We start from the raw sequence: 11,531 nt of genomic DNA, 5'->3' as shown, positions 1-11,531 counted from the left end.
ATCCACAGGTACACCTCCAATTGACTCAAATTATGTCAATTAGCCTATCAGAAGCTTCTAAAGCCATGACATAATTTCCTGGAATTTTCCAAGCTGTATAAAGGCTTAGTCAAATTAGCGTATGTACATTTCTGACCCAGTGGAATTGTAATACAGTGGATTATAAGTGAAATAATCTGTCTGTAAACAATTATTGGAAAAGGTACTTGTGTCATGCACAAAGCAGATGTYCTAACCGACTTGCCAAACTATAGTTTGTTAACAAGAAATTTGTGGAGCGGTTGAAAACGAGTTTTAATGACTCCAACCTAAGTGTATGTAAACTTCCAACTTCAACTGTATCTGACATGGTACACGTCTTCTTTTGTTTAAGCCCATAACCGTGTGTSTGAGGTGCATGCTTTTGTTTCAAAGTAAATGTGTTAATGACTACCAAGAAACACTCTGTGTGACCCTGATTTAGCCCACTGCAGTAAAAGGTTGAGACTTATGGGACTTGTCTATAGCAATCATAGTCCAAGCTTTAATCTATCAAGTCTATYTTAGCCAGAGATTTAAAAAATAGAACCTATGTATAATATGTTATGTGTAGTGTGAGTAACATTTATCATTAGACCATACATCAAATAATAATTCAAGGAATATTACTAAGAAATATTAAAACTACCGTTCTAAGGCCTTCTCTGTTTCTGCCAGGTACTGTAACATTAGTTTGGTGCAGTGAGGAAATGGCTGATAGCCAGATATTAGGGGAAAGTGGGGTAAGTTGAGACATTCTTTACATTCAGTATCCCTCCATCAAGGGAATACAGCTCCTCTTCAACCTCAGGAGGCTGAAGAAATTTGGCTTGTCACCCAAAACCCTGACAAACTTTTACARATGCACAATTGAGAGCATCCTGTCAGGCTGTATCACAGCCTGGTACAGCTACTGCACTGCCCTCAACCGCAAGGCTCTCCAGAGGGTGGTGCGGTCTGCACAACGCATCACCGGGGACAAACTACCTGCACTCCATGACACCTACAACACCCGATGTCACAGGAAGGCCAAAAAGATCATCAAGGACAACAACCACCTGAGCCACTGCCTGTTCACACCGCTACCATTCAGAAGGCGAGGTCAGTACAGGTGCATCAAAGCTGGGACAGAGAGACTGAAAAACAGCTTCTATCTCAAGGCCATCAGACTGCTAAACAGCAATCACTAACTCAGAGAGGCTGCTGCCTACATTGAGACCCAATCACTGGCCGCTTTAATAAATGGATCACTAGTCACTTTAAACAATGCCACTTTAAATAATGCCACTTTAATAATGTTTACATATCTTACATTACTCACATCATATGTATATACTGTATTTTATACCATCTTTGGCACCTTGCCTATGCCGCTCGGCCATCGCTCAACCATGTACTTATATGTACATATTCTCATTCRCCCCTTTAGGTTTTTGTGTATTAGGTAGTTGTTGGGGAATTGTTAGATTACTTGTTAGATATTACTGCACTGTCGGAACTAGAAGCACAAGCATTTTGCTACACTCRAATTAACATCTGCTAACCAYGTGTATGTGACCAATAACATTTGATWTGATTTGATTTATAGTATTCTTTCTAACAAAGATATCTACATATATTTCAGGATATAGTGTATCCCTGGAAATCCTCAGAATTGATGTAAACATTWCAGTTCAGAAAAAATAGCATGTCCAATAAAAGTAGTYTCTTGGCACAACTTACCCCGGGTATTGAGACTCAGGACAGCCTAAATTAAGCCACCTACAAAAATTTSTACTGAATGAAATATTACCACTACCTTTTCAAAACCATGTCTATCTTCATATCGTAAATACAATTCAACACAATCACAGTCACTTTTTTTTCTTTTCATCATTTGTACCTTAAAAAAAAACGTGTTGTTTTTTTGTACTTGTTGTTACCTAATATCCCAGCAATAATACCTTGCATTATTCCTGTGAAGAAAACTTCAATTTGCTCAACTTKCCATTGGCTCAACCATTGGCTCAAGTTACCCCATTGCCATTGTCTCAACTTACCCCAAGGCAAACACTTTGACTACATTAGCCCACACAGATACAAGGATGCACTTGTATGCTAGGTTTAGGAGCTCATATTGGAGCTTATATAGACCCCGACTGATGTATAGAACAATCTTACAATTATCTACTTTGGTTTAGATGCAAGCATCATGAAACCTCTTCCTTCACAGACTCCATGAAATTATGACCTGTTCCTAAATGTTTGGTCAAATTATACATTTTGTGTATGGTTTCCTAGAAACAAAGATGGCTCAAYTTACCCCTTCGGCTCAGCTTACCCCACTCTCCATGACTGTTCTAAGGGAATGTCCGGTCTGAATAGTAGAAAAGGTGCTGTTAGTCGTGTTACTATCAGTCTTTTTCTGAGAAATGTGTGTCCAGTGGCTGTGTAATAAAGACTAAGGGCTCAATTCAATCYGCATCGCGGAAGTTCAGCTTTACCAGCGTGATTGAAATTTAAAGGCAMTGTTCTCGCTTTACCAGACGACATTCATCGGAAATGACCTTTACATTTCTGTCGCGGACTCTGTAACGCTTCAGTGTTACAGATTTAATAGAAGAGGGTTTTAGAAGAGGGTTTACACCAGGGTTGGGGCCAATTCAAATTAAACTCTTTGGAGAATTCAGGAAGTGATTTGAATTTAATATCCCAAAATTCTAAAACATTTGGCATAAATAGTGTCTCCTTTTCAGTTTATTGAGAAGTCGTTGACAATAGATGCCCTTTTTCAATTATTGAATTGGAATTTCAGTTTACTTGTATCAGCCACAGTAAGATATCAAGTCATTCTAAATAGATTACTCATTCAAATTGTATTGCTATTCATTTTATTTATTCATGGTATTGTACTCGACAGGGATATTACATTTTAATCAACATCAGTTTTCACATCAGTACCATAGAGTCCGCTATAAAGCTAGCTTGCTCCATKGGCCTACAGCTTTTGGAAAATGGCTCACTAAGTGTGTCACTCTCCCCATACGGGTTACATGGCGGAGGGTAAGGCTCCGATCAAGCCTCTGACCGACAAGATCCAGGAGCATGCTGAGAAGATCCAGGAGCAGAAGAAGCCCTTCATCAGTGAACTCGAGAAGCAGGTCCACTTCCACCMCATGACTGACAACATCCAGGCCTAGTTCAGTCCTCTGGCCGACAACCTGCAGGCCCAGTTAATGGCCCTGGTCGACAAGATGCAGGCCCAGTTCAAGCCTCTGGCTGATGACTTCCAGACCGTGGTTGACCAGACCAAGGCTCTCCTCCCCCCCCAGTAAAGCTAACGTAACATCCCCCTAGCTTGGGTTCAGACCATAGGTGAGAAAGAAATTTCCCCTCTGTCTGTTTCACCTGTGTCATGCCCATCTAACTCCTCTTGACATCATCTTGAAATTATGCCAAAATTTCACCAATAAAGGGGTTGAAAGGTGGCAATTTTGTCTGTGATTGTTTCTTTTTTAGTTCACGTGGGCACATTGCAGATGAAAATAATGACTTGAGCCAGGCCCCTTGATCTAATCTATGCACTCATGGCAGAAGTGGTGATCGCAGGGATGCGACCGCAATGCTGAGGAATAGCCCACACCGTAACTGAAGGGTGTGAAAATAATATGTTTCGCTTATAGTGCAATGCATAGTCCTAGTCATCATCACGACATCACCATCACATTCTTCATCCCTAATCCTAATTATCCCCACCTCCACTACCATCATCATCATCAACTTCATTATCATCATCATTGTAAAAAAGGTCTTTCAACCGATCAGCATGCCCAAATGGATATTTTGAGACTCCTCTCACTCCAGGTCAGCGTTATCGTTTAGAAGTGTTGTCCAGCAATGTAAGTTATGGCTTTATAATCATCATCAATGTAATAGCTTTAAAAAATGCACTGCAATTTTAAATGGAAAGTGTATTGAAGACAGACCTAATTCAAATTATATTTAGGCTAAGCAGTTTACCTATTTGAAATGGAATTTAGGCCTACCTGTCTTTAGAATCTTGTCCTCTCAACTGGAAACAAGGGAAGATAGAAAACACCTCTCTTAAAAACCTCTGCGGTCTCTTCCCAGGGCCGTAGCCAGGGTCTGAGTTTTAGTGAGGTCTGTGGGGTGGGGAGAMATTTTTGCAGTTTTAAGGCTGATTTCCTACAATTCTACACATTTTGMCATGATTTATTAGCCTGGCTGTCGCGACTCACGTGGTCAGCGAGGGAGAGCTGACACTGGTATGGACAGGAGGCCGTTGTATATGGAGTATTCAGGCAGAGTTGTGCTTATTTCTGGCTGAGCTTTGATTGGTTGTTTCAGGTTTTTAATTTTTTTTTCAGAGGGGTTGAGACCTCACATTGTTTGGATTTGAAAATCCAACAGTTGTATTGGAAGGGGGTGCCCCTCAGTGGCTGTCCATGTGGGTGTCTGAGTGAGGAAGACACAGAGGTGCACCAATCAGTATAGAAGCACAGCCCCTTTCATTATCGACACATCCTGCTGACAACATCAAAAGAGCCTTTCCAGACTCTGAAGTCAGGAGGACTTCGAGTTAGGTGTCAGCCAGACTAATGACTTATGCCATGTTAAGRCAATGTTCCCGCAGTTGCGGAGAGCTCAAGCGGTCAGCTCTGTTGGATATTACCTTAACATTTGAACGCAGATTTTCTGCGATACTTCTGCGATACTGATTGWRTCCAGCCCTTAATATGATATCTGAGTGAGTGTGACTAACAAAAACAATGTGGAGGTCAGGGCACCTGGGTCGGTAATTTGAACATGATTACTTCAAGTTTAGATAGCTGGCTAGACTAACTATACTAMTTTACCAATCTACATATTTTTTATTGATATGGGCTAATTGAGTGACTGCCAGTGAGTGACATATAACAAGAGGGAAACTGCTGATGCACCACGAAGTTTCGAAATTGCACCTTGTGTATTCTACTATAACTCTCAACAGCAAGTTGAGACCCCAATTATTATTCATTCTAATTTGAAAAAMWTCCAGAGGTCCAGACCTCGGTGTACGGTAGCTACGGCCTGGACCACATAAGGGTTAAGCCCTGACCTCAACAGATAAAACCTCGCCAAGGCAAACCTGCTACCCTGTCTGCTTTTCCAGCCCATTGTGTACTTCGAGGAGGTTTACGACATGTTACAGAAGTTCTTGGCTGGTTTCCTCTACAAGCAATGCCTTCCTCCTCGCAACGTTAGCCTGGCCTCTTTATACCTGGGTGTCCAGCACAGTCAGACTCCAGTACTAAGGCTTCTGGCTGCTAGGTTGGTCAAGAAGTCTAATGGATATAGGACATATCTACCGAGCACACACTGGTTGAATCTATGTTGTTTCAAGTATCACGTTTTAATGTCACCTGCACAAGTACAGTGAAATGCCTTTCTTGCAAGCTGTAAACCCAACAATGCAGTAATCAATATAAATTACTGCATTGGTTCAATGTAATTTCAATGAAATTACGTTGAACCAACGTGGAATATATGTTGAATKGATGTCTGTGCCCAGTTGRTACACTGATAATTATATTTAGTTGGAGGGCCAGGTATTTATTTGGGGCTATGGTCCTTTTTTTCAGAATTTCCGCCTGACTGATGTGCCCAAAGTAAACTACCTGTTACTCAGGSCAGGATATGCATATACTTGGTACCATTGGATATAAAACACTTTGAAGTTTGTAGAAATGTWAAAATAATGCATGAGACTATAACACAATTGATACGGTAGGAGAAAATCCAAAGAAAAACCAACTGGAATTTTTTKKGGGAGATCCCATGCTCTCCCAAWGGAAAGCTATGGGTCCTATGCAATTCCAGCTCCCAGATTGCAATTCCTATGGCTTCCACTAGAGGGGCGCCGTCCTCAAACAATCGCATGGCATGCTTTCACTGTAAAGCCTATTGTAAATCARACAATGCAGTTAGATTAACAAGAATTTAAGCTTTTAACCGATATAAGACACTTGTATGTACGTAGATGTTTAATATCCACAATTTTTAAGATTATTTATTTGAATTGCGCGCCTTCCAATTTCACCGGAAATTRTCGACAGGTGTCCCGCTGACGTTACGCCTAGCCCTAAGAAGTTTTAATAACCTGTACAGCTAAAGCCCAATAGAACCAAACTGGATAATGATCATACCCAAGATACATACGCATTGTGTTATTCATCAACGTTCAACATGATTCTGTTGGCAATCAAATATCCTTTTGTCCTGTGTTTTATTTCAGACAATAAAATAAGACTTTATTTCGTTTAGATAGACCACTGGGTTTTGCCAAAACATTTAGCAAACAAGTTTTCAAGATATTGTATTATAAAAATCATATCTATTTAACATTTCARGGCACACATGGGAGCAATTGATTAAGAATAACAATTCACTATGAGTGACCTTACAATCCATTGTAATTAAATGGTTCAACTGAGGTTTTTCAGTTGTTACATTTCAGCCCTAGACAATCTTTATATTGTACAGTATATTCAAAATACATAGTCCAGGGACATKTTAAGAAAGAGCATTGTTTGTCTAAAAGACATTAAGTGTAACAGAAACAACCACAAGGCCTTTTGAGTTTCACACTTTAATTACTTAATTTCCCCTAGTGTAATTGGTTCTGAAAACATCCTAAAACTGTGTCCTTAAACTGAGCAAACTGAGCAGTCCAATTCCAAAATGACTTGACATCAGGTGAAAAATGGTCCCACCGAATCTATTTCTATTTTCTTACTTAGGCAAAGCTATTTCCTCACAGAAGGTTCCAAGACCACTCTAAAGCATTGAGGATCATTTCCTAATATAATGACAAACAGCTCACGGCGCTGTCCCGCTGTAAACTCACCAGTGTTGAGGGAAACATGGCCCCATAGCAAACAAAAGGAAGTGACCTCTCATTGCAAAATACTTGGTCCCTACTCCCTACAGTATCTCTGGCTATTTGTCAATGGCTGTATTAGTCCTTCCTTACTCCCTTTGTGTTTTTCTAAGGGCAATACTTTATTCAGGCATCTCTCTACACTGTAGACTCCAATTATGATAAATGTTCCCATTCACATGCCTAAATCACAAAGCAGCAGAACTGGTCTCAAAGGTGCCTTGTGGTATAACTCCATTATGGCAGTGGTAGTAGGTGACAAATGTTGATGGGGGAACTACATTCACRCAGCACACCACTATCACATAGTGTTAGAGTCAAGACTTACACTTCAGGGGCCTGTTYAGAGGGATGTCACGTTACAGAATGTTCAGATAGAAACTTATCGTGCAGAACAGACATATTTGTCTTTCAGGTAGAATAGTGAATTGTGTCAGCTCTATTCATTATATTTCTATCTGCAACGTTCAGAACATTTCACATCACTGAATACACCCCAGATCGAAGTAGCACGCCACTTGTGACCTGTCTGTATACAACAGCATGAGTGACACCCCTCATGGGAATCTGTCTTTGGCGGGTGTGGACCATCGTGTACCCCCTGATTCCATAGCACCATAGTTCTATATAGTATGTCYATTCAGTGGCCCCGTAGTACTGGACGTTAGTAGTAGTGCACCCGACCTATAGTGCCTGTTCCTGAACCTAGGATATCAGGCTGCCCATTCCTCCAGATCTCCCGTATGATTCGCTCCCTCTCCTCCAATCGCTGTGCCCGCTCTAGCTCCTCGGCCGACGTGAACACGTTAACGCTCAGTGTCCCGTCCGATTGGCTGTGGTTGTGGTGGTTGCCAATGGGAATCTCTGTGGTGGGCAGGGGGGCAGGTGCTTCGACGTCACCCTCCTCTTCCTCATCCTCATCCTCGCTATCTTCATCACATTCGTCCTCACTGAAGTCCTTTAAGTGTTTCTTCTCGGGCGTGGAGGCCGGGATGTTGGTGCGGGGCTTGCAGGAGATCCGGATGACCAGGAGGCAGAGGGTGAGGACCAGGCCGAAACAAACCCCGATCACAAAGTACAGCCCAAAGCTCTCTGGGTTCTCTACAGGACAGAAAAAGATAATTGGTCAATTCACCTAGTATAACAAAACCCCACAATATGTCAAAAAGGCATTGTGCTAGTAGCCTAAATCAATATTGTTATGACTGGCACATTGGTGATTTTGTTTCATTGATTCATTTTGTGGTACTTTAAAAGCAATGTGAGAACTGCTGATGTTAAAGTGATTGATTGATTGACCTTTGATGTGTGCGTAGGCAGCTATGCTGTTGCTCAGGAGGTCCATCTCTTTCCTCTTTGCRTCCATGCTGACGATATGTCCAGTAGCCTTTGCTTACACCTAGAACAAATAAACACAACCCACTGCATCAGAATTCCTTGCGATCTCAACTTCAATGCCATGCATGCAATGCCAAGTACTGTATGCATTAATGTATGCATGAATTCAGTTATTCCCACCGTGTACCACAGAAAGTTCCACAACAAACAAACTGACACAACGAGACTTGGCCAAAAGACACATTTGGCCAAAAGACACACGCTACCCTCATGCTACCCTCATGCACCCCACTGAAACACTTCTGCTACTACAAACCCCCATAATTCCCCTCTCCTTTAAAATGTAGTTAAAGTGTTTTACGAATGCCTCTAGTGCCACAGTAGATGTTTTCTTGTTTGCTATCGCGCCAAACGCACTGACCACAGAATTTCTCCATAGGGACTTTTTCTCAAAAGTGGTGTTACAAGTTTATCAACTTTCAAAGCAGAATTACTTTCACATTGTTCCTCAACTGTAGTGTATGATATCCTACATTGTGCTACATAAGACCGAATTGAGCCGGTCKGTCTTTGGGTGGGTGAGGACCAGGCCTACTGGTCCAGCTGTGGCAAACAAAAGCTCCACTTATTCGTCCTCAAATACCAACAGCGCAAACTGGGATCATGACGCATTTGGAACATGGTCCTGCCTGTGAGCCGTGACAGGCCTCTACAGTGAGGGACCAGGGGTCAACTCTCTCCTCAGAAGCCAATGAACAGCACTTCCTCCAACGAGCCTCCCGGATCAATGGGGGCAAGGCCCACGGCCCTCTGTGTTATTTTTACAGTACCTGTTTTGTTCACCCTTTCAATTTCCCTGACTGACACACATGGGTGAAAACCTGGAAGACCTGTGTTGTTGCTATTGTTTAGCTATGTATTTTGGTCACACTTTTACTGTCCCTGACTGAAACAGAGTCACTGGGTGTTCCTTTTTTAATCTTGTTCTGAAGGCAGCTCTGCCTGGAGAGCAGAACCAAATGTGAATGATTGAGTTTAGACAAGTAATTTAATTGGTTTAAGTTTTGGCCACTGGGCTTATCCCTGGTGACGCTTTCTGGTCGTCTGAGTCTTTTCCTCAGCGTTTCCTGTCGCTCTGTTTGGCTCCATTGTGTTCCTGCAGGCCCTCGATGGCCCGGTCATTACTCCCTCACCTCAGACTCCCCAGGAAGTCTCAAGTTTCCCTCACAGAGAACCTTGCGGCGCCACGCCTCACCACACAACAAAAGTATGATGCCTGGTCCTGCTTCTTTTCCYATGTGGTCTGTTTTTATTTTCTGTCAATTACATAGGCTAGGCTATAAAGGCGAGCCCCTATGCTACCACTGTGCTTTAGAGAGAGAGAGAGACAGAGAGAGAATGGGTGGATTCGCCCATATGGAACACTCTATCCACAGGGTCCTGCTGGGTCTCTCCTGCATTTCCTGTGCAACCCCCTCTCTTCACCCTCAACCCTTGTCATAGCCCTTTCCTGCTGACTCCGCCCTTTTCTYGTCCGCTCCACTATTGTTCTCCCCCCCGACCCACCTTRATGACATCCTCACATGGTACATGGAAGGCACATGGCACAGGAAAACAAAGATGTGATAGATAGTGACACAGGGGCCCAGCCAATACGAGTATCCCTGAACCCTTTGGTGTGTTAGCATGTTAGCATTAGCCTTCGATCCCTTTCATTCTACACGTGTTCTGTGTTATGGATCCCAGGGGAACAAACATATTGTTCAAGTAGGAAAAGATGGCTGACTAGCACAGCCACATACAGCACTAACCCGTGGAATTGCTCACAACAAGCTAAGTCATAGCACATGGCATGATATTCTCATAGCCTACAGATCATTGACATCAAAAATGGCACAGGCCACCTGTTTTTGTTCTGTCACCTCAAAATTGTTGGCTGATCTCTTCAGTCTATGGATTTTACACTAATGTGAATCCCGATGATATTATACTGTTGTTATCACGCTTGTTTGTTAAATCAGCAAGGATAGAAAAATGCAACAAAAACATTGGTCAACCATATGTATTGCACATGCCTGACTCTTTAAAAAAAAAAGCACAATACTCTTTCTCTAAGATATAAAGATAGGCAATAAGAAGCACAGACAGATGTACACCTTGTATTGTATCATAAACCTTACCATAAAATGAAGCTGTAGAGGTAACTATTCAGTCCCAGCTCATGATGGAAGTGGAGAGGTTTGCTGAATGATTGAGCTACCCGTCTCTCTCTGTCTCTCTGGATCTATGCCCGTGCCCTTCGCTCCTCAGGCCGAACAGTTCATTTGGCCGCCCTGAGACAAGAGCAAACACACAGACACTCACACAGCCGTCAGCCTTCATCAGATCCAAACTCACTGAGGCGTTTGCGATGCAAACAATGACAGGCCTTTTGCTGTTGCCGAGGGATACACAGTCCGGCAGSAGACAAAATACAKGCTTAGCTTTCAGTAGTACAAAAGTTCATATTTCGATACGCAAACGCGTACATATACAGTGCATACGGTATAAATACAGTTTACATACGCATATGTTCAAAAGGCATGTAAGTAACTATGATGAAAATATATTATAAACGTTAAACACTGAAACATTGCACTTGTTAATGTATGGAGACTACACAACAATAAATKATGTGCAAGGAGAAAGAGGCATTTTTTGGTGGGGGATTTGTCCATGGTGTTTGTAATCAAACATGACAAAGATTGAATTCTCTCTAGGTTTTTGTGTGTACTCCTAAGCACTGATATGTTTGAAGTAAAGTCAAAGCTGCTTACAATAAAGAAAAGTATATCAAATATCTCTGATAAAGTCACAGGCTGATGTTTTCCTGGAAACAGTTTAACACATAAACTTAAGTCTCATCCCATCTCTGACGCATCAAACCACTGTAATATCYTCAGAGCACTTTGTCTCCAAGAAGTARAAATCCTAGTCTATAAACCCGACAGCCACAGTATATCTCACAGAATATGAGCAGMTCTTTAAATGCCAGGTGGGGAAAGAGGACCGTGAAAAACATTCAAACATTTTTCACAAACCCTTTGTGTTGAGAGGAAAAAGCCCAGTGCCAGTTTRAGTTGGTTTAGCAGGGCCTCTGCTTTCCAGTGCAGATTYTGATCTTGCTGACTCTTGCCAGACCCTATGTACACTAATGCTGGGCCGAGAGAGTGTTCGGGGMTAGCAGGGACACAGGGAACAGTCGCCATGACAGCAT

At 42.2% G+C, this 11,531-nt stretch overlaps 1 protein-coding gene across 1 annotated transcript; it reads right to left on the bottom strand.

Moving 5' to 3' along the window:
• Positions 1-7,504: 7,504 nt before the first annotated feature.
• Positions 7,505-10,817, bottom strand: eva1ba (eva-1 homolog Ba (C. elegans)). Its single transcript, XM_024146062.2, has 3 exons — positions 10,456-10,817; positions 8,237-8,336; positions 7,505-8,038 (listed from the first exon to the last, which is right to left on the bottom strand). Exons 2-3 carry the CDS (start codon positions 8,301-8,303, stop codon positions 7,602-7,604), a joined length of 504 nt encoding a protein of 167 aa, XP_024001830.1. The 5' UTR covers positions 8,304-8,336; positions 10,456-10,817; the 3' UTR covers positions 7,505-7,601.
• Between the last annotated feature and the right edge of the window lie 714 nt (positions 10,818-11,531).

Source organism: Salvelinus sp. IW2-2015, unplaced genomic scaffold (genome assembly GCF_002910315.2).
Source record: "Salvelinus sp. IW2-2015 unplaced genomic scaffold, ASM291031v2 Un_scaffold16268, whole genome shotgun sequence".
Classification (NCBI taxonomy): Eukaryota; Metazoa; Chordata; class Actinopteri; order Salmoniformes; family Salmonidae; genus Salvelinus; species Salvelinus sp. IW2-2015.
Note: the sequence above shows the minus strand (reverse complement) of the source record. Positions and strands in the feature narration are given on the sequence as shown.